The sequence below is a fragment of the Pholcus phalangioides genome, unplaced genomic scaffold, assembly GCF_987345545.1.
Source record: "Pholcus phalangioides strain wild (caught in Gottingen) unplaced genomic scaffold, Ppha-v1.0 ptg000008l_1, whole genome shotgun sequence".
Lineage (NCBI taxonomy): Eukaryota > Metazoa > Arthropoda > Arachnida > Araneae > Pholcidae > Pholcus > Pholcus phalangioides.
The window spans coordinates 12,331,282-12,355,008 of record NW_028301601.1 but is presented as its reverse complement, the minus strand read 5'-3'; the positions used below and the strand labels follow the sequence as shown (position 1 = coordinate 12,355,008).

The window sequence follows — 23,727 nt, the reverse complement described above, 5'->3', positions numbered from 1 at the left end:
ACTACCAAAAACTACTATTCAACAAGTTGAAAACAAAAACACTAACTTATCAAGACCTGTAAACAACTGATGAGGCTGGAAACACGCAAAAAGGCTATTGTCCTTTCTGTGTGATAAAAACAACGACGCCTCCACTGGTTAGTTCAGGAACTTGGTAAGAACCAAAACATGGCAAAGTTATCTTTGTTGAAAATATCCAATAATCCTATTTATATCCCATAGCTGCCAACTTTTGAAAATGAAAATTCGGGAGATCTTCGCGCAAACCCGTATTTTATGTAAAAACCACTCCCTAATAAATACAATAGGGATTTTTCCAAATAAAATAGGGATTTTCCAAACATAAAAGTTAAAGCGTAGGGATTAAAATCCCTACCGAAGTCAAATTAAAATAGGGATTTTACACACGTGGAAGTTAAACCTTTGGGAATAAAATTCCTACGCAAAAAACAAGTGAAATTGGAGGCCAAAACTTCAATGATGTAAAAATAAATATTGTGTTCAATCAGAAACGCTGTGAACAAACATTCTGCGCGAATGACCCCAAAATCATCGGAAGATGAAGGAAAACACCGTCAATTTTTGAAGAACACTGACTTTTTGTGACACTTGGCATGATGGAAGTCTTTCCATGACCGATGTTTATGTCCGTAACACAACTTGTACCAAAAGGAAAAGTCGGCCCTCTTCTGGAACGTTTGATGAAAGGAAATTCATCGGAATAAGTATCTTTAAAATTGATTAAATATGTTTTTGCTTATCATTTTGCTTTCATGCTTTGTTATATCGCACGTACGTAACTTCAACAAAAGAAATTTTGACCATATGCGCGTCACTATAATCTTCAATTATTATCCAGGACTATTGGCTGCTAAGCCATTTTCCTGCACGATAAGACAAACAACTTTCTTGTTACCATCAGAGGGTTTGTAAAACTTCCTTAAAAAGGGAATTTCCCCATTTACGACGTGTGACGTTATTTCGAAAGGGAAAAAAAAGATGCTTCATGCCCCACAAGAAATTCCTTAGGGATTGTTTTCATAAGCGGGGATTTTTTTTAATGAAGTAGGGAATTTTTAGGGACAATTAGGGATTTTTGTGATTTTCGTAAAAATTCGGGAGATTTAAGAACTTTTCGGGAGGTCGAGCGATGAAGCTAAAATTCGGGAGATTCCCGAAAAATTCGGGAGACTTGGCAGCTATGATATCCTATCCCTATATTCGCTTCCTATCAACGTATCACTATAACATTAATAAGGAGACAGGTTCTTTATATAATTTTCACAAGCACAGAATATGTTGTGCTCTATGATAAGAAACACTAATTTGCAGATTATTCCAATTTTCAATGCAAAATAGGTTAAAAATGATAAAAATGTTCAATTCAATGAAAATATCACATTCTTTATAATATAATAATACATATAATAAAAAAAATTGATACAAAACCAAAAAAAAAAAACTCATGCTCACCTATTAGTGTCTTTAGACATTGTCCTGATCCTGTGTCCCATATTCGACTATTTAAATGAGAAGAAAAAGTTCAGATTAATGCATGTGAGAAAAAAACACTTGAATTAAATGTACAGTAGAGCCTCTGTAATTTGGATTCTAAGGGACTTCGATGATTCCAGAACAGGGAATCTTCAGGATTACGGATCAAGTTTCATATTTAAGGAGTAAAGTGCCTCTTTGATTCAAATTTCCCCTAGAAAGAAAGTTAATCAAGCAATACATACTCATATAATAACAAATACAGTCAAACTTGGTTACTTCAAAGTCACTGGAAAAAAGTTCAAATTATCCAATTAATCTATCTTGGATCCATGCCCCCCCCCCCCATAGGGGAGCTGACAGAGCTCCAGCCCTGGGGCCCGTGGCTTAGCCTTCCCACTTTTCTTTCAGATACATCCAATCTGTTCAGGAAAATAGACAAAACATTTTAACATCAATCTAATCAATTTGTATGCGTATCAGCAGATCTCTTGAACTAAGCATCTTCTCTTATTTTTTTGAAATTTTTTTATTTTTCTACATTACACATATGCAATATGCTGTACAAGGCAGCAGCTCTCGGGTGCCAGTCTTTTTCAGACGAAGAAAGAAAAAGACATTGAGATGATTGTTCAATGTAGGCCACCAACAACCAATATTGCCCTAAAGACACCAGCATGGGGTGATGACCTGCAGTTTCTAGTAGTGTTTAGCTGAAATGAAAAGCATTGATTTAAGTTTTTGACAGTTTAAACCAGTTTTTGACCTCAAAAACCCAACCCTACTTACTAAGACAATGACAAAATATGTCAGCCTCGTCAATTTTTTTTTTTTTTTTTGTCCCGCTTGTGAAAAAGTTTGCCTATTACTGTTTTAAATAATCACAGAAAACAATAAGAGTGCTGGCCAAGTTTTGAAATGCGAAGGTTAACTGTACAGCAAGAAGAAAGGAAAACTTTCATTTGATTATGAGAACGTATCTTACCATAGGCCATCATAGCTACTGGATACGATGAGAGAACCATCTCTGTTGAAGTGGACCTGAAATAGAATAACGGCAAATTAACGTAAGCCAGAAATTTGACACCTTATATTCTTTCTCTATAAATCCTACAAAAGCTTTCGATATTGAGAAAAAATAAAAAATAAACAAATGTTGTGCTTCCAGATTTTAAAGTAGTTGAACTTGGTTATAATGAAAAACAATGTCAATTATCAATTTTGAACATTAACACTTAATGGTTTGATGGAATCAAAAAAATACTAAACCCTCATAAAATTTCCAACAAGGGACCAGCACTTTCTCAATCCCCTGTATTTCATAGAAAAATAACATGGAGTGATATACACTCGTGTGCAAAATTAAGAGAATTTGCAAATATTCAGTGTCGAATACGCTGTGACCACAGAGGGGATGATAAGGGCACAAGGCGTTTTCCACGATTCCTGTACTCCTCAGCGACATTCACTGTGTTTCTCGCAAGAGTTTGGTAAATTTTATAAACTATCGGGTAAAATGAGTCGCCACAAACGTATGGATGAATGACCGAATGAGACGAAGAATCAACGGTAGATTGGAGGCAGGGCAATCACAAGTGCAGGTGGCTACAGAGCTAGATGTTACGCCCAGTGTCGTCTGCAATTTGTGGAAAGTTTCTGGACACTGGATCCATATCGAGAAGACCTGGAAAAGGTCGTCGAAGAGTCACGACGACCAATGAGGATTGTTATTTGGCACTTTCTGCGCTGCACCACAGGACTGCTACAACATCACAGCTCTCACATGAGCTGCATACTGCCACTGGAACACGAGTTTCACAGTTCACTGTTGCCCAAAGGAATCATGAGACGGCACTTTATGCCAGAAGACACGCTCGTTTGTGTCCTGCTAACTCCAGCACACAAGAGAGTACGTTTAGCATGATGCAGACAACATCAGCCTTGGATCAGACTTCAGTGGAGCACAGTGCTCCTCATAGATGAGTCAGGATTCAGCCTGGACACTGGTTCTTGACATACTCATCTGGAGAGAGTACCCGATACCATACCTCCCACATCAGGGAAATGGACCACTATGGTGGTGGAGGTGTCATGGTTTGGGCAGGCATCCTGTTGGACAGTTGCACACCCCTCCATGTGTCTGGCAGAGGGTCCATGACTGCTAGGAGGTAGAGAGGAGATCTTAGAGCCCTATGTTCGAGTTTTCAGGGGTGCAGTTGGACCTTGATTCCTGTTCATGGATGACAATGATTATCCACATAGGCTCACCTGGTCAACAATTATCTGGAAAGTGAGGTAGAACATGTCTGTGACACTTTTGGGAGGGCAATTGCATCTTGCCATCCCCCTCCGAGAACCATCCCGGAACTGAAAACTGTGTTGCTGCAGGAGTGGGGCCGATTGCCACAGGGACTCCTCAACTGCCTTGTATCCAGTATGCCGTTGAGCTGTTCGACCTGTCTAACTGTGAGAGGGGACTATACCCCATATTACTCATTTTCGGATCGATCTCACAACGTGGATTTCAGACATTCCTGCAATGATAAGCTTTACTGACAATCTATGACTTTTGTACAGTATATCTCTTTTGCTGTTATAACTGTGTATTCATACTTAATTTCATTAAAATCTGCTGTCTAGTTTTTCAGAAATTTGACACGTGCTAATTCTCTTAATTTTGCATACAAGTGTATAAAACCAGCATCTCTCATTGCAAAATTAGTGGTTTTTCCACCCTACTTTTCAGGTACTTAGCATGTCTACTAACACAGGTAAAGGGCCACTGACATAATTTTCAGAAATTTTGTGCAAGTCCTCAGACAACAATTTAATATTAACAAAATTTCAGGTATTAATGTCAATTTTGAACGATTTTACCAACCAGATGCTGGATGAAGCATTGTTTGTCAAACCCTGCTTTCTACAAAAGCCAAAAGCACCAAATTTGACATAAAAATGAACAAATCAATACATGCTGCTTACCGCTGATACAGGATCAGAATGAGCGGGTAATGTTTTCAGACACTTTCCAGTTTTCACATCCCATATTCTGACACTCTCATCAAACTGAAAACAAACAAAAAATAATTATTATAATAAAATGCTAAACTCCATCGTCTAAACATTATAATGATGATTGATTTTGACTTACAGAACCAGAGACTATAAGGTTTGACTGCGGATTGAAATTACAACAGAAGACGTAGTTGCTATGGCCTTTCAACGTTTTCAGACATTTTCCCTAGGACACATATAAAATGATTTTATAGCTCGCAACCCGCTTGAAACAGATTTGCACAGGTGACTGAATGCAAGAAACATAACACAGAATTTTGTTAAAAATACATTCAACTCACAGATGATGCTTCCCATATTTTTAGGGTTTTGTCATCTGATGCGCTAACCAACAAGCGACTGTCACTCGACCAAGCCACATCAGAAATTCCCTAGAACAAGAACATGCATAATCTATTATTTACATTAAGAATATTTATACAGAACAATTCGAAATTCCACTGATGAAATGAACAGGAAAGCCAGGAAGAAACAGAAACAAACAAAAATCACACAGGAACATATCGATAGAAATGTCATCCTGTGATGCTAGTAAGCTGCCGAATAGTTTACTAATGATTTGCCACACAGGGGAAAAGGGAAATTTTTTACTTTGTCCATACAGAGAGGGTGAGAAGCAAAAAGTCCACAACAATTTTTAAAAAACTGATAGAAAACCAACCAATTGACATTAAAAAATATATATATATAATTTGTCCTAAAATGGCATAGTTAAATTATCATGGCATAGTTTTTTTGATAAATTGAAAAATAGTTTAAAATTTCACTCACAGATGACGCTATATCATAAAAAAAAATCTAAAAAAAACCAAAATGTGACACAAACAGTGCATAATGTTTATTATGATTGATGTTACATAAAACTACCACATTTAAATATGAGTACCCTTTCTAGATCAAGCTACATCTAAACTTATGAACGATACTCGATTTCAACCCACATGAAGAGTCTCAATCACTTTCGTGATTCCACTGCCATCTCTGACTGTAAACCACTTCTACTGAAGCACTCGAACTTTTATTAATCTGAGTGTATCCTCTACATGGTTCACGGAATCGTTGCCCCTGACATCTCACCCCTAGCACATTTCGTCCCCGTTACATTTAGCCCCTGGAAATTTCACCCTGGTATATTTGGTCCCCGGAAATTTCACCCCGACATTTCGCTTCCGGATATTTCATCCTGGACATTTTGCCTGCCCTGACCATATGAGTGACCCTATCAGTGATCAAGTGAGTTAGACATTTACTCCCCTGACATTTCGCCTGCCCTGATTGTATGAGAGAACGCACGAATGATGGTACAAGTGACCATATGAGTAACCAAGTGAGCTGCACATTTATCTGTGACAATTAACCTGCCCTGACCATACGAGTAAACATATGAATGATGGTGTGAGTGACCGTATGAATGATCAGGTAAGTTGGACATTTAGCCCCCGATAGCATTTTGCCTGCCCTGACCATGTGAGTGACCCTATGAGTGATCAAGTGAACTAGAAATTTACTCCCTTCACATTTCACCTGCCCTGACCGTATGAGCGATGGTATGAATGACCATAAGTGGGAACAGATGATTGATGGCAAGAATGACCATGTAAGTGACCATATGAGTGATAAAGTTTGTACCCTGAATTTCACATCTACTTGTGACACTTTGCCTGCCCTGACCAAGTGAGCGATCAAGTGAGTTGAACATATATTTCCTGACATTTCACCTGCCCTGACTACATGAGCAATGACATGAGTGATCGTATAGTGAACATATAATTGATTGTATGAGTGAACGCATGAATGATCAGGTAAGTTATTTTATATCGGTAGACATTTACTGATTGGCATTTCACCTGCCCTGACCACAGGAGTGACAAAGTAAGTCATCTTATGAATCAAGTGAGTGACCATATGAGTGATCAACTGAGTAACCGTGTGCATGACCAAGTGAGCAACTACATGAGTTGGCCCGGATATCTCTATTTAAAATCCAACATTTCGGTCCTTGTGTAAATGTTAGGTGAGTATGTGACAGAAATTTGCACAAAACATAATATAATGCCTACTGCTGACACAAATGCATTGAAGTAAATATTAAGTGTGGGGGGGGGGGTAGTTTGGGGGGGAGTTTAATATAATGTTTTTCTTCAGGACTGTTATACTCCAGCTTATTTAAAAAATTTTGCTGCAACGTAAATTTGGAAACAATTATTTTATGCTTTGCAGCAAATTCAAATTTTTGGTGCCCCCCATTGAAGTATTACACAACCACCCATAAGAGGGGGGGATGAAGAAGGGGATCATCTTTGCAGACACTCACCAGGTCAATCATTCGGTCACTCACTTGGTCACTCATATTGTCACTCACTTGGTCATTATTAGGCCACTCATACGGTTACTTGATCATTATTAGGCCACTCATACGGTCACTTGCTTGGTTACTCATATGATCATTCACTTGGTCGCTCATTCCATCACTCACTTGTTCATTATTACGGTCACTCACTTGGTCATTATTACGGTTACTCCTCATATGGTCACTCACTATATCACTCTTAAGTGAAACAGTCACTCACTTGGAAACTCAAATAAGCACTCACTCGGTCACCCATATGGTCAATCACAGTGTAACTCCCTTGGACACTCATACGGTCAACCACTCAATTGCTCGCTTGGACACTCATACCGGCACTCACTTAGTCACTCATAACATTCATATGGTCAATCACTCGGTCACTCATATGCCAACTACTCTGTTACTCATATGGTCAATCACTCACTTGGACACGCATACGGTCACTCACTCATACAGTGAATTCCCCACTCATAGATACTGTCACTCACGTGGTCAGTCATTCTGTAACTCAGTCATTTGTACGGTCACTAACTCACTCCTAAAGCCGATTTCACACTCACTTGGTCACTCATGCACTTACATGGTCACTCACTCATACAGTCACTCATGCGTTCAGGGCAGGTGAAATATCAGGTGCGAAAATTTCGGGGGCGAAACGTCCCAGGGGTCAAATGTACAGAGGCAAAATGCCAGGGGTGAAATGCAACGGGGGCGAAATTTCCAGATCCCCTCTACACATGCGTATCAGAGGTTGAAGCAATCACCTGTATAAAAAATATTCAAGAATTTGGGTCATTCGAAAGAGTACTCACAGTACTATATCATGATGGTCATGACATGCACGCGTAAATGTTACTCAACACCCATATCTCAACACGCCAAGTGATGGCATGCTTTCCAAATTTTCATTTAATAAGCCTTATATGGTTTAATTTCCTTCAAGGGAAGACTGGGGCATTGATTGCTCTTACTCAGTGATAGAAATGTTATTTGATACATTGATGGCTCTAAGCTGGGAAACAGTACTGAAGATGGTACACATATCCATGGTTACATGGTTATCATATCCTTTAGGTGGCTACACCACTGTTTTTCAGGCTGAAATCTTTGCAATTCTCATGCATTGTAGAATTTGCAGACATAGAGGTTTTAGATGTATTTTTATATGTTCAGGCTGCTGTGATGGCTCTTCAGAAGCCTGAAATTACTTCTTAAGTGGTCTAGGAGTGTTACACTGCACTCTGTAATCTATCCAACAACAGAGTCGAACTTTGCTGGGTACCTGGTCATTCAGATAATGAATTGGCTGACAAGCTGGCCTGAGCCAGCTTTGGGCATTTCACAGGATTTTTGTGTTTCCATAAACCTGACTTCACCTTTGATTTTATGAGCACAGAATAATAAACCACTCTGAGTAAACAAGAGCATTGCAATATTAGAAAAATCATATCTATTGACATTTATTACTTTTGTCATTCAAAGAAAGAGAGAGAAATTCAATGATTTTACCAATTTGTGTCCAGAAATACTTTTCTCGAATTTCCCATCTATGGCACCCCAAAGTTTCACCAACTTATCAGCCGCTAAATTAAAATAAATAATAAATCGACCAATTTCAAAAATAATGAAAACATACTATATTTCAGTAGAAGCTTGAAAATGATAGTTATGAAATCAGATTCTACCACAGATTATGCCAAGATGTTAGGGAGAAACACGATGCCACTCTGCTGTTCATAGAAAGTATGAGAGATCTTTAATGAATGTGCACACCCCAAGTATCCAAGTATGAGAGACCGAATGAGCAGAAATAATGATGATTTCACAACGAAAATCCATATGTCTCCGCAAGGAGAGAGGCTGCCCATGCACAGTCTCATCCAGCGTACATATATGCTCTAAGGAAAAAAAATAGTCCATTGCAGCTTAATGGTAGAGGACTCGCCCAGACTGCAAAGGGACAGTGTTTTGATTCTCTGCAGAGACATGTGAACTTTCTTTCCGAAATTCATTTTCATCTCCACTTGGTATGCAGACTTCAGTATTTTAACATAAGCTGTCCATTTTACTTTTTTAAAAAAGTCTCTATTACAAAAAATAATAAAGGATAGGACTACTGTGTAGTTCAAAAAAAAGTTCTTGGTTTTAAGGCTATTAAAATCATTGTCAATGTAACAAAACACCATTTGGCCATAACAGGCAAATTGCCCAACGAGGTGGCTGACTTAAGAACATCATGGATCCCCGAGCCATATTTTTTTTTTTGTTTTTTTTTTTTTTTGGAGGCCCAACAATTTTGAAGCACATTATAAATTTTCTAGCAGAAAACATTAAAACATATTAAAACAATGATTTTCTAAACCAGATGAGACACATTTGCAATGTTGCTGCGGTCACAAATCAGTGATGTTACCATCTCGTTTGGCCCAGAGAAAAAATAATGGCCCATTTCCGATCTATGTAGAACCGTTTAGGCTCTTAACTCACTGTGCTTATAATTGTGGAGCTTCTGGATCCCTCTGGCATTATGCAACATAATGTCCAAGATGGTCCAATTCCACTTTGGTAAAATGATGCCAGAGTCTCATACCTTAGCTGGAAGATAAGAACCCTTGGTAAGCCTTATGAACTTCTGTAACCTGATAGGTCCCATCAGATTCCTAAAGCAGAACTTGCATCTGCTGAACGACAAGACTAGGGAAGTACGCAAACCAAAAGGAGGCACCGACCCCATGTAGTGCCCTCGCAAGAGTGCAGCAGTCAGGCAAGGATGTGCAACTTGCTTAGACGGCAATCCACAATAAACAATCAATCATCACGACAGTAACAACTGGACATGACCATAGATGACTACTGAAGACCCAATGATAACAATCAAACTGATATGTGGAAGCAAAACACATGGATGAATGTGATTAGCTGATTCACTGCAATTTGAAATTTTATATCCCAAGATTATCGACAATTACTTGATTAACTGAGGATTACTAGATTCTTATGGGATGGATGGCTACACGCCATCACCTTAAAATCCTGTTTGTAATTTTGATTTCCCATTGGCATAGATTGTACCAATTTTTTTTCTTAATCTGTTAAATGATTTCTGACTGACAATTGCTGATGTTCCAAGATGATTATATCAATTCATTTTTTTTGTTGTCTTTGTCTGTGGCAGCTACGTTTCTAATAAAACTTTCTGGATACACCCATCCTTTGGGAAAGCTTCGAAATCTCTCTGAGAAGGGAAGCGGGGGTGTGTCCGGTCCTCAAAGATCATAAACCAGTGAAAAAAGATAAATATCCAGTCAGTTTATGATTGCATCAGCACTCAGTTATCGAAGGCATCAGGTTACCATGGCGACTAAAAATTTGATTATTGAGCCTAAAATTTTGCGCGTGTGTGTGTGGTTACTAAACTGGAGTCTGAGGACAACGCAAAATTTTTGGAATTCATATCAGTGTCTACACCAACATGAGGGGGAAGGGGAACACTATCTCCTGGAAAAGTTGAAAAGAAACATTTTTAGAGGGGTTTTTTTCGAAAAAAAAAAATGGCTCAATAATTTTTTTTTTCCAATTGTCAAACCCCGATCTTAACAGTTTTGTCCCAAATCCAACACGTTAATTCATTATTAACTAGGCCTTGTTCAACTAAAAAGAGTCCGCATTTTCATGAAAAATAATAATAAAACCAAATGCAGTCTTGGGGACAAAAATGTTTCGAAAAGGAATTTTAAAATATTGCATAGCTGCCAACTTTGCAGGATGAGAATTAGGGAGATTTGTACACAGATCCGAATTTCATACACAGACATTTTTTTTTTAAAAACAAAGTAGGGATTTCCAATTAATGAAAATAAATTTGTAGTAAATTCCCCCCCCCCCCCACACACACACTCTCTTCGGAAAAACATATCATGCTAGCCATTAGCCATCACCAATCAGTGCAAAAGGCATAACAGTTAGTTAAATTACTTGTCACTACTCAAATCAAAATCCTGCCAACAAAAAAAAATGGGACGTGTAACAGTCGCCAATCTGACAATGACTGTTCGGAAAATCTTGCCTCACTGAAACATTCCCCAGCAGTTTGGTACAATGGTGACAACCAATGTGATGGTTGGGTAGATTCTTTTGAAATTATTTTTTCCCAAAAGTATGGATTTTCTCAATATCACTGTAAAAATCGCCAAATTTTTCAAGAGTCAAAAAGATGGAATTTGAGATTTGAAATTTGAGAGCCTCATGGAGAATCTGAGCCTTGGCAGCTATGAAATCCCACTTCCGATTATAAAGAACTTTCAAGACCCTACTGCAGCTACAAAAGTAACAATAGAGGTAATTTCAATAGTCAAACTTAAATCACAAACAATAGAAACAGTTAAACATAATGTATTGCTACTTACATGATGTTGCCAGCCATTCGCCATTGGGGCTGAATTTAACTGACGATACAGCTTTTGTATGACCTGCCAATGTATATTTCAATGTGTAATTTGGTTTCTGCAAAAAAAAAAAACCAAGAAAACAATGAGACACGAGACTTTTCATAACAAAAGAGGCCAAAATTATTAAAACGTGATATAATAATATGAATATATTTAAATCAATGCTTACAAGCTTTGACGCATCTTTTGACAAGGAATTCGGACTCTGTTTGTTCATATTCTGACCGGAACCTGATGACGTCGAAGCCTGTGAATGAAGTGAAGCTTTTGAATCTGAACCTTCTTTCGCCACACTCTCTGCAGCCATTACCGTGATCACTGGACGTGGAATTGATAATAAAACGTTAGAAATGCATTACGTGCCAGCAAATGTGTGCTTAAAAGTTGGAAAATGGTCATTAAATATAGACTGTTTTCAATTTTGAATGCACCTCTGCTTGAATAAACCCACAACATTTTAAAATGCCCCCTGTTTATTCCATCACACATGCAGTAACAATCCTTCTTCTTTTGAAAGTTTTTTTTTTTTCTTTCGATAATTGACGGGAGTGTTTGAATACCATAAACACAAAAAAAAAATTAGTTTCCCTTGACTTAATTAGGGACACTGGAAATTTAACACTCGTTATTTGCTAGAATAGCTCTTTCGTTTACAAAATGATGCATTTGGTCAAATAGCGCCAATTGTTTAACAATAGAAACGCTGCTTATTTGTACTGCTTCTTGTGGTGACTATCTTTCTGAAAAAGAAACCAGCTTGCATTCACACGGATATTAGAAAATCAGAGGAAATTGTTTTTACCAATCACCACAGGTATCACACTTTCACTATAGGAGCCCTGATGAGGGACAATGACTTCCCAGTAGTGAAATCGAGCACAAGAACTGGAAAAATTCAATGATGCGTGTTCTTTTGTGACTCTTTCATGGTAGCAGAAAAGCTGGTACAATAAGAATAGGTAGTGATTCTTTACGTTTTATTGGCAACCAGAATGTTTCTCAAGCCAACATACTACACCAATATCTTTTTAGTGCCATTTCAATTCCGTTTTGTCATTAGCATCTTAGCCCACATGTTATCATTCTTGTTACTTAAATACGCATCCTCAGCTCGTTAATTTTCATTTTTTCATGGGTGAATAATCTCCAATCTGATGGAAAACATGCTTCAGTTTCAACAGAAGTTGATCTCATACCAGAGGATGATGTTGGCATAGTCAAAAATGTATACTGTATATTGGGAATTTGTCGAAGGGCTAGTTGCTTGCCCAAAATGGTTTCAAACACTGATCAACACAAAGAATTGGTTGGCATTGGTTGATTTTTGGTGTTGATTTATTGTGTTTAGTTTGTGCTTATTTCAACATGGTGCAATTTCGAAACAGCTATAGTATATTTTTTCCTTTGGCAACTTTTTTCCCTGATTTCCTTACTAGCGCTTTTCTCCCTGGTTGCCAGTTTTCTTCCCGACCATTACTATTATTCCTTTGGTATCTGGGTTGCTATTTCCTTTTTTGCTATTTGTTACTGTCTAAAAGTAACCACCTTCAGATGCTATAGGCCTGTGCTATAGGCTTTAGCACAGCATTTGAATTAATTGAGTCCGTTAGCACACACACACATTTCTGAGCGTTTTTTTGTTCGTTATACGTTTTAATGGAAATACCAATTTCACAGTATGTTACATTGGGGTTTTTTTTGTTGGATTACTTTGTTTGGAATTTGTTCTTAGGATGATATATTGTGATTCTCAAAGGTTGTACACATTTCACGTTTCTATTTTAATTAATGCATACTAGCCGTTACAATTTTAATCCTGAAATCGTGTTTTTATTGAGCCCAAAGACCTTTTCTGAGCTGACCATTGTGTTATTTAAAAGAGCTTCATGGGTTTTTATTATATTCAATTTTGTATCTGGTCTAGGATGTTATATTCTTGATCTCAATCCCTTTAGTCTAAGGATGTTTTGTTATTGTTTGTTTTTCATTTTGACTGTCATAATGTTATCTTTCTTTGGCGATATGGCGTGATTTTTTTTCTTTGGCAAGACAGCCTCTGTTTCACTCTTGGTGACTTCTTGCCGTATTTTCAGTTTTCGGGCATTTTTCTTGCCAAAGAAAAAACTGCCAACACATCCAAAAGAGGGATTGCGCTATAGCTGTTTCTGTAATTTCTTTATGCAGCCGTATTCAACTTCAACAATTTTGAAGACACATCTGGCAAACAAACTAAAAATTTAGATTCTAAAAGAGACCAGAACCTTGACAAAATTGAAAATCACCAGCTTGGCTGAAACCTCACTAATGGAATCTTAGCCAAAGTTTTCCTTATTGAAATAGAAAAACTAGTAGATCATAATTTAAAAAAAAGATTTCAATCATAAACAAGTAGAAAAAAAAAATTCACATTCTTTCCAATATCATTTGAATACACACTGGTATTATAAAAAAATTATTTTCCATGAATGTTGAAGAAACAAATTAAAGTGAAACCATGCTACAATGATACTCAATACAGCTGAATCCCATTATAACGAACTCCAAGAGACTGGAGAAATCACTTCGTTACAATGAAACTTCTAAAGGAATTCCAGGTTTTCACATTGTCCTTATATAAACTCAACTAGGGAATTAGAAAAGTCTTCATTAAAAGAAGAGTTTCGCTATAACAGTATTCATTAAAATGGGATTCAACCATATAATGAGAAACACCTCATTGTCAACAGTCTGGTGTTAAACTGCCTCTCAATATATATAATGATGATTCCCTCTATATCTTTTCTTGATCCACAGATTGTTATTTCTTTTCGGTTTCACTTTAATTTGTTTCTTCAACATTCATGGAAAATAATTTTTTTATAATACCAGTGTGTATTCAAATGATATTGGAAAGAATGTGAATTTTTTTTTTCTACTTGTTTATGATTGAAATCTTTTTTTTAAATTATGATCTACTAGTTTTTCTATTTCAATAAGGAAAACTTTGGCTAAGATTCCATTAGTGAGGTTTCAGCCAAGCTGGTGATTTTCAATTTTGTCAAGGTTCTGGTCTCTTTTAGAATCTAAATTTTTAGTTTGTTTGCCAGATGTGTCTTCAAAATTGTTGAAGGGTTTCACTGTATATTCAAACTTGTAAATCACTGATCTGCCCAGGGGTTCTCAAACGCCGGGATGCCAACCTTCATTAGGAGTGCTGTGAACAAAGGTTTTTTTGAAAAGATTCTTCATTAAACTGCTCCGAGCCGCGGGTGGGAAAAGTTTGAGAACCTCTTGCATGGCACATCCCTTTCCCCCACAAAAGACCTCATACAGTTATGATGACACAGGACAAGCGCCTACACTTATGACACCTGGGCCATTTATTATACGAACTACCCATGGCCTCCACAAGGACAGGGCTCTAGCCTTTAGGCCAGGGACAATTTTTTTTTTTTTGCTTTTACACGCGATAAATTTACAGAAAGGGCCCCGTGAAAAGTCTGACCGGGGGCCCACAAAAGATCCTAGCCTAGGGCCCCTGCTCCAGAATGTATGGGGGGGGGGGAGGGAACCATGAAGCTACCACAGCCACCTTTTTAGTCTATTATTGGTATTAAAGAGTATATAAATCTAGTATTTACACGTGAAAAAATATCGGCCTAATGCATGTGGGGCATTAAGACGCAACCGAAAACATACAATTTCACAATCACGACAACTAAACATTAAATAATCATCGAAACCAAATTATCGCCAATAATCGTGGGCACAACACGAGGAATTAAATACGTAATATTCGATTATTAAACTGGAAAATAAACGCCATACCCACCTTTCACGTCTCAACAAACAAAAGTGAAAAACCAAATATTGAATAAAAAATTTTGATCAGATCGAAAGCCTTGGTCCCACCACCACATTATCACTAAATCCAAAAAAAAAAAAAAAAACAAATTCACCGACAGCTAATGCTATAAAATATACAATATCTAAACAAAATAGATAATATCAAATAATATAAAATTGAATTTTTTTAATATTTATCTACCATTTAAATTTTTTTATGTAAAAAAAAATTAGTTTTTTTTTTCTAATCTTTCTAGACTTGAACTGGCAGTTCGAGTCGAGTTGAAGTCGATCAATCAATATAAAAACAACGTGTTGTGGGTTGACGTTGGGATTGGATTTTTTAAAGGAATTTTATCTCAGTTCTCGTTCAATATGAAGCTTTTAACTCACAATTTTCTATCTTCGAAATGTATTAAAGGGGTAAATGTTGGTTTTCCGCTAACTATTGAGGTAAGTCAAATCCACAGTGAAACTCGTGTATAGCGGTACCTAAGTTACCTAGATAGAAGTATCCGTTATAAACGGTATATATTAACACCATGTCCCGCGGGACGATTCTCATCATTATTTTTTTTGTTTTCTCATGCTATAAATTCACTGTTCAAGGGCCCGTGAAAAGTCTGGTCTGCCCCCCTCTCCGCCAAATGTCTCAGCCTGGGGGGGGGGGCATGATTAACACAATGAGAAATGTGCCAATATAAAAAAAAATACTATTTAAATGTACCATTCAAATTGTGTTATACCGCGTTGTAATATCCTGATATACGGTTTGTGGTGGTAGGGCCGTATTGTGGGCTCTCTGTCAAAGTGATTTTTTGAGGCCCTACGTAGCAAATTTTCGAAAATTTCAACCAGATTTCATTTTTGTAAGCCCCCCCCCCCCACGCAGGTCCGTCATTTCAACTTTTTATGGGGGGGAAGCAAAGTGTATATACATGTAAACACAGTGCAGTAACTAGCCATTCCCTGTGCTCATGGGCTCCCCCCACCTTTTCCAAGTGGACCCTGTGCAGTCGCACCTGCCTAGTTATGACGCTGTATGTGTATGATGTATTTTTTTAAAGCCGGGGATTGGCAATGGCCCCGGCTTTGATCAATCTTTGGCAATCTTCTATTGCCAATGCGTTCAGACGGCACTGTATGGCAGTGGGTCAAGCATCACCCCCATGTACAACTTGGTGTCTACGTGGCATCTATATGGGCCTGTTCCGATATCAACACCAAAAAATTTCAGAGTCCCAAAATTACCTGATTTTTTTTGTAATATAAGCACGGGACCCCTTTCTATGCCTCTGCCTTAAAGAACATTAAATATAACGACCCTCTCCTCAAAAAAATTCATATTTGACCAGGGCCTGTACTCTATGAGAAACAGGCCCCTGAGCAGATTTTTTTTTCAGGCTTTATTAAAGGGCATTTGTAGTGTTGAAAACAAAAAAAATGATGAGAATCACCTGGACTGGAGCCGTGGGTTCCAATACCGCCCATAGAAATGCATGTGTGTGTGTGTGCCCTTTGAAATGTACAGGAATATTGTGCATCTGTAAAAATGTGTAGAAAATATATGTATCAACTATCGGGTGAAAATACGAATGACAGTAAAATGTATCCGTTTAAATCCTCGGAAGACTTTCGTATCCCTAGAAATGCATAGGAGACGTGTACTGCCTTGAAATACATAGGAGGCTCACAGACTACTAGAATTTCATGGAAGTTCATGTATCTGAAGCAATCCATAGGTCTTCTCTGACACGTAGATAGAGATACGAGGCTTGTTTTCCTGTAGAAATGAGCATAGAATGCTATTTACAGGTAAAGATCCGGGGGGAAGACCACTCCCTTCCAAGAGCCGAATGATATGGGGAAAATGTCTGTCTTGTAAATACAAGTCATGATTACAAGCCTTACATTCACTCATATTGTGCCAGTTCATACCCTTTTATTACTTTATTCATTTCCTCTACCATTGGTGATTGTTTTTAGTGTAGTACTCGTGAATAACTCATCATTCACCACAGTTTGCAAACCATTATTTTATGTGTCTATCATTATAGAGGTTGTTATTATCACAAGAGTTTCGTATGTATATTTATTTTTGTAATTGCGTTATAAAATTGTAGAAATATTTAGTCCATTTGCGATAACTTCTTTATTAATTCTATTAAGTTAATACCATAAGTGTTTGATACTAATGTGTTATTTCTTTAGTCAAGAGAAACAACAGAAGTTAAATCAGAGTTTGATCCTGAATTCATTTCAAGAATGATTCCGAAAATTGATTGGAACGTTCTTTATAAAGCTGCAAGGATGGTAAGATTATTGTATTGCTCGACAAAGTGTTCAAGAAAATATCACAATTTTTTTTTTCTTATGATCTCATCTTTGGTTTGGGTATTTCCCAACTTTTCTTAAAATTCTCTGTGAATAATTTCAATATATAGGTTGGTTGTGGTGAAGCTTTGCCGCAGTCTGTCCCTCCTGATTTTGAAAACGATGAAGAGTTCCTGAAGAAAGCTCACCATGTCATGGTTGAAGTGAGTAATACTTTTTTACATTTACTGATCACAGGGTTGGGAGTTTTTGGCGCCTCAAAAACTGGTTTAAACCATCAAAAACTTGCAATCAAATGTGTTCACATGGATTTTTTTTTTGTCATATTAGATATATTGTAAACAATACACATTTTTAATATTTTTAATGCAATTTTACCATACATTTTATGTTTTACAGTTCAAAATATTAATACAAAAATTAATATTTTGCATTTAATAATTGTAACATACTCTAAATTACACAGTCTGCAGAAGATTCTATTCTGTAGCCAAACTAAGTTACTGCATAGTTCCCGTTAGTTACATAACTAATTTTACTCATTTATTCACAATCATAAGATTTCTTAGTACAAATACACTGAAACCTGTATGAAACGGAATGTCAAGAGACTGAAACAATATTCCGTTTTAGACAGATTTCCGTTTTATAAAGGTTTATTTCAAAGCACTGATCATCGAACAGACTTATCTTTTGATTCCATTCAAGACAAGCTTCACTGTACAAAGTTTGAAAATAGTCTTTTGATTAAATATTAGCTGGCAGAGCTCATTAGCCAAAACATTGCTAGTTTTGCAAGTGGAAGTATGACATTATCTTTGGAAAACGGTTCCCTTCCATTAAATTATAGGATTAGACATTGTTTCTGTGGGGCTAAGGATAAGAAATGGAGGAATGATTCTTCAGCTTCATATCCAATCAGCAGCACTACTAAACCACACATGCACCTTGTCCATATTCCTCTGCGGAACCTCTATCAAATTGGTACATGTGGGAATGTGCCTGTATGTGTAGCATGGGCGGAAATACAGGGGGCATGGGGGGGGCCCAGCATCAAAGGCAGAGTCAATTGATCTAATGTATATATGAATTGACATCATAATCTTCGTGTCCCCCCAGACTTCTAAGTCTATCTCCACCTATGACATGTAGTGAAACCTGACGTGAAGTTTGTTTTTGTATGATGCTCGTTATGTGTAGTGCTGCCGTCTGCCACCAGTTTTTCTAACTATGAGTGAAGTGTAAAGCCAATCAGCACTAACAAACATCTGCTAATTTTTTCTGTTGTCCAATTTAGAGTAAAATCATTTTTCAAATTAGTCAATCCTTCAATTTTATGTTTGGTTCAATGTTATACGCTAATGCTAATCCCAGTAAGAACATTGTTTCAAGTATCTAGAATTTTCTAGATTATTTACCTATATGAAAAATTCGTCATTCTGTATTTATAACATGAAAGAATTTTTCAGTCACTTATTTATTAGAGAAAGAGAGGGATACAGTCAAATATGCATGTAACATACCCTGGATATAACATGCACCGCATATATAGCATATGCTTTTGTAATTCCTGAATAGCCCATTCACTTCAATACATTTTTACCTCTGTTATTACATACCCCACTTAAAGCAATGTTAAGAATTGAAAAAGAAGTCACTTGTCTCACGGACCAATAAATATGAGGACCTACTGGTTCGCAGACATCATGAGTGGTCCGCTAAACAAAAAATCTTTTCCGAATAATAATAATTTTCCTTAATATATTGTCATTTAGAAGAGTGATATACCACCAAGTAGGTCCGTAACTACCAGGATTTTTGCCACCTGGGACACACGTGACTCAGCCGCCTGGGGAAAACATTATTTTGCCACCCCACAACTTTAAAATTTGATAATTTTGTAACAGTATTCTTTGTTCTCACCTAAAACTGCCACCCCCTAAATTTTGCTGCCCGGGGCAGTTCTCCCCAGCCCTCTCTAGTCCCGGTCCTGCACCCCCCCCCCCAAGGGATGCAAAAAGCCGTAAAAACAATAAGAAACAATAAGAATCCCGGTAGAGGCAGAGATGAGTTTTTTCCTTCCTTAAAAAATTAACATCTCAAGTAACAAATATCTTCACAACATCCAGTCTTCTGTAATTCTTGTAATAAGAACTGTAGTCGAACCTTATGGAGCCCACTGTTGATTCTGTGGCTTTATTGATAGATAAGTGTGGAGCTTTTGAAAGGCTTTCTTTTTTAATTACATTTTCAGAAAACGTTTTACAAAAGATATTTGCTACTAAGAAAGTATAGTATACTGCAGTGTTAACCTTTTTTTACCCGTGGCCCTTTTTTTTTTTACTATATTTTTTTCCTTATGGCTCCCCTGTCTTACCCAGGGTCTTCGACCCTCATCCAGAAGCAAGATTCTTTCAATGTATTGAATTGATTTTTTTCAGTAAATTTATATTGAACAAAAATTTTGTTAATAAGATTGGTCTCCAGATCACTGGAGGCTCCCTTCTCCAGTTCGTGCCCATTGGGAGGGGGACCATGAGTTATTTTTTACATACCAACCCCATTCTTCTGGTTTGATTCTTTCTTTAGTAGCTTTCCAGATATTTGTTTGTAGGTAAGTTTGATAGCTATGATATTTTGTGGAAGAATCTGTAGGGCTGATGTTCGGGTGAACAGATGGTTTTGCTGTGGCTACCTTCCCTGTCAACATTTGGTGATGTAGTTTGTCTGTGGATTCCAGTGACTGACAGTCATAAAACAGAAGAATTGCTTTTCTGCCAGTCACTGTGATATCAAAATATAGGCATGAATCAGAACAAAATGTTTTTGCAACAGAACAGAGCTCTGTCTCCTTCATTGATAGGATTTCCCGATCAAAAAAAATCTGGATGTGGTATTGCGCAGCCAGTGAAAGCATACAGAAGCAAGTTGCAGTTTTCACAACCTAATACTATTGAGGATATCACATACTAGATTGGAAGTTGATCGTTGTCTCGTCACTGCTATAGTACAGCTCGAACCCATTATGCTTTGCATGGCAAAGAAGCACAGAATCAGCAAATAAGTGTCTTTTCCCATTACAGTGTATGCACATGTTCTGAAGATGAGACTGCAGCACGAACAATGCCATCACCGTCTGTGTTGCAAACAGTACATCCTTGTTTCTTCAGCAATTCAAACAATCGCTTTCTTCTTTCTTGTTTTTGTTTCGTTTTTTTTCGTTGGCCAGGAGCTGTTTTTTTCTTTTTTTGGCAAACTGCATGCACGGGCTAAAATTAATATCTCTACTGATCTTTGTGTAACATAATCTGTGAATCAAATCCTTGATTGTCTGCGACCCAATATAGCTATCAAAAATAGTCATTGGTTTTCTATATATTTGAAGAATTAAATCATCGTAAAACATTGTAATGTTTCCATATGGGTCGTTGTTACATCACGAAATGTGATTTAAAAGAGATCCTCCATCCAAAATGTGCCTTTCTGTGCTTTCCATGTTATCACATTCTTCATTGTGCAAATTTTTGCGCTAATAATTACTATGCGGTTCTTACTTTCAAATGTTCTGATTTAAGTTTGTTTTTATGAAAGGTCAAGTTTTTCACAAAACAGTGAGTAGCACTGGAAACTGGACCCTCAATTACTGTATTCACTCTCATATAGGACGATCTTGCATGTAAGATGTATGATTTTAGAGATCAAATAAAGTAAACTAGATTTATATTAAACTCCTTATATTTCATTATTTTGTTTATTCATAAGATTTAAGCTTATAAGAGAGATTTTATTGCAAGTCAATGTAAATGCAGGGTGACATGACTAATTGCATAGGGGATTTCTAAATAAATTCTGGGGAGTGCTCAGAAGGGTGTTGCAAAATGCTGTGGGTGCTTGTACACTCCAGGATCTAATGTCACTGTGTCGGGCCCAGGGCCCTGATCAAACGGGGGCCTCAAAAGTGTTGAAAACTTTCACAAATTATCCGAAATCTTATTTTCTGAAAAATTGTCTTTCGTAAATTCTGAATTTTCATTAATTCTGGAACTATTTCTCTCATTAGTTTTCGATTGTTTTATTCATCAATTTTTAATTTTACTTCCTGTTTCCAATTTTTTTTTATCGGTATAGAATTTTTAATGAATCCCGAATCATCATTTTCAATCAGCCGAAATTATCATTAGTTCGAGTTATTTCTTAAATTAATTTTTTTTTTGTCCTTTAGTGACATTTTTTGGTCACATATTCGTTCGTGCATTATAGGACGACCTAGGTTTTTGAAGCAGTGAAAATTTGACAAAAAATCTTTGTCCTGTGAGTAATCTTTTGTATTTCTTTATGGCTAGCCTTCCGTTTTGTAATTTCAGTGCTGTTTTTATCAGTAAATGTCTTCCTGACACAATATATGAACACTTATTCCAGCAGTTGCAACTGCATAGCTTTTACTGCAATGGCTGGTTTCATTTACACCATCTGCTGCATTTTGTGAAACTTTAACTACGCCTGTTTCATTGTCTAATTTTTTTTTACAAATCACAGCCCATTTTTTTACAAGAAATTAGTTGTTTTAATACTATAAATGCACAAAAAATCAAAAAAACTCCAGAGACTGCCCACAATTTCAGCTCCTTTTATAATTATGGGAAATGAAAAAATTGGTTTCTTTCAATTGGCAATAGGGAAAATTCTTGAGGATTAAGGGGGAAAAAAATCAAGAAACGACAAAAATTCACCCAATAGGGTGCAAATTTTTCTTCCTCTGGCAAGTTGGTATTTCCAATCTTGCACATGTAAACAGGATTTTAAGTCCATTTTTAGGAATGTTCCTGTTTTTCGATTTTGTCTGATTTGGGATATGTTGTTCAGTAATGATTACTGATTAAAAATCAGTTTACAAAGCTTCTGTTGTAATTTTGCCGTTGTTGGGGCTATTTTTATCTTACTTTGCCTGGACTATTTATTAAATAAGGGTTTGGCCTTTATTTTCGTCAGAATTTTTGAGAAAAAAATTTGTTAAATCGAGAAATTCATTGTATCAGTTCATTATATCATGGTCCGGTTGTATTTTCTTTTTAAAAAATATGGTCCAAAATAATCCTTTTTTTTTTTAGTTTTTCACAGTTTATAACCCTGTTTTTTTCCATGTTGGACAGACACTGTGACATTTCAAAAATATCTCATCAGATTCAAATTTATTAATCATGCATAGAAAATTGTATATGCATTAATACCTATTTTTCAGGCACTACGGCAACCATGGCCTGGGATTCCTTAGTCCCTGGTGCATCGCAAAAATAAAATTATTGAACAAGTTATTTGTAAACTGAGTTTTTGAAAGAAGTTGTTTAATGCAAGACAATCGTTGCAAACAGTTCAAAAAATTATGTTGAAATCAAATTAACCTATTAATATATGGAAAGTCTCAACCACTTCAATCATCCAAGAATTTTTTTAAAAATTTTCTTGCTTATGTAATTTGTCATGTTTTCTTCCTCAGGTTGATGTTGTCGAAGCAGATTTAGTGTGCCCAGAAACCGGCAGGAAGTTTACCATAAAGAATGGCATACCGAACATGCTAGTCAATGAAGATGAAGTTTGAACTTTGTGGAACTTTAAATAAAATACCGTTTTCTTTGTCCAAATGTAAATATCAAGAAATCTCATTAAATTTCTTTCATCTCGGCTGATATTTTTCTTATAATTATTTTAAGTCACTACAATTTTTTTTATTTCCCAAGGAAAAATAGCATATTTCTTGCACCTTTTTTTTTTTTAAATAAATAAATAACGTGATCCTCACTTATTCCCAAGCGATCAGCACGATCCGTCCAGGGAATTTGTTAGTGTTAGTAAACATCCATGCCTGTTATTTATGCTGTAATCCTGATCATATACAGTCTCGAAAGGGAAAAATATCTTCCTCCTCCCCTTCTGTTATCAAACTTTGAACTGAAACTTACTCCGCCCACTGGCAAATGATTGACGAGGAGGTAGTACTTTTTTTTTTTTTTTGTAAATACTCAGATTTTCTTTCCAATCGGGGACTCTAGGGAACCAGGCGAGTTAAAATATAGCAGGGCTTAGCATATAAAAAAATATCTGGGTGGCAGTCAAATTTCTTTAAAAAAAATTTTTTTTTTTACTTTTCCGAGACCCAACAGCTTTTTCTCCCATGTTGTAAATCAGAAAATGTTGTCAGCCTCT

General features: G+C 36.7%; 2 protein-coding genes across 3 annotated transcripts in view; one reads left to right on the top strand and one right to left on the bottom strand.

The window, feature by feature from the left end:
• wds (WD repeat-containing protein wds) overlaps nucleotides 1-15,256 on the bottom strand; it is a 39,777-nt gene extending 24,521 nt beyond the window's left edge. For both annotated transcript variants that reach the window (XM_089234217.1, XM_089234218.1), the window contains exons 1-9: nucleotides 15,179-15,256; nucleotides 11,537-11,685; nucleotides 11,326-11,422; nucleotides 8,429-8,502; nucleotides 4,851-4,940; nucleotides 4,646-4,735; nucleotides 4,477-4,560; nucleotides 2,480-2,535; nucleotides 1,474-1,520 (exon numbers count right to left, since the gene is read on the bottom strand). In XM_089234217.1, the coding sequence (XP_089090343.1) occupies nucleotides 1,474-1,520; nucleotides 2,480-2,535; nucleotides 4,477-4,560; nucleotides 4,646-4,735; nucleotides 4,851-4,940; nucleotides 8,429-8,502; nucleotides 11,326-11,422; nucleotides 11,537-11,674 (676 nt within the window). In that variant the 5' untranslated portion in view covers nucleotides 11,675-11,685; nucleotides 15,179-15,256. The remainder of the gene's footprint in view (nucleotides 1-1,473; nucleotides 1,521-2,479; nucleotides 2,536-4,476; nucleotides 4,561-4,645; nucleotides 4,736-4,850; nucleotides 4,941-8,428; nucleotides 8,503-11,325; nucleotides 11,423-11,536; nucleotides 11,686-15,178) is intronic.
• A 213-nt stretch (nucleotides 15,257-15,469) lies between these two features.
• Trmt112 (tRNA methyltransferase subunit 11-2) lies at nucleotides 15,470-23,210 on the top strand. The gene is made up of 4 exons (XM_089234216.1): nucleotides 15,470-15,645; nucleotides 17,404-17,505; nucleotides 17,637-17,729; nucleotides 23,021-23,210. The coding sequence occupies exons 1-4, from the start codon at nucleotides 15,568-15,570 to the stop codon at nucleotides 23,120-23,122; spliced, it is 375 nt and encodes a 124-aa protein (XP_089090342.1). The 5' UTR covers nucleotides 15,470-15,567; the 3' UTR covers nucleotides 23,123-23,210.
• Nucleotides 23,211-23,727: the final 517 nt, after the last annotated feature.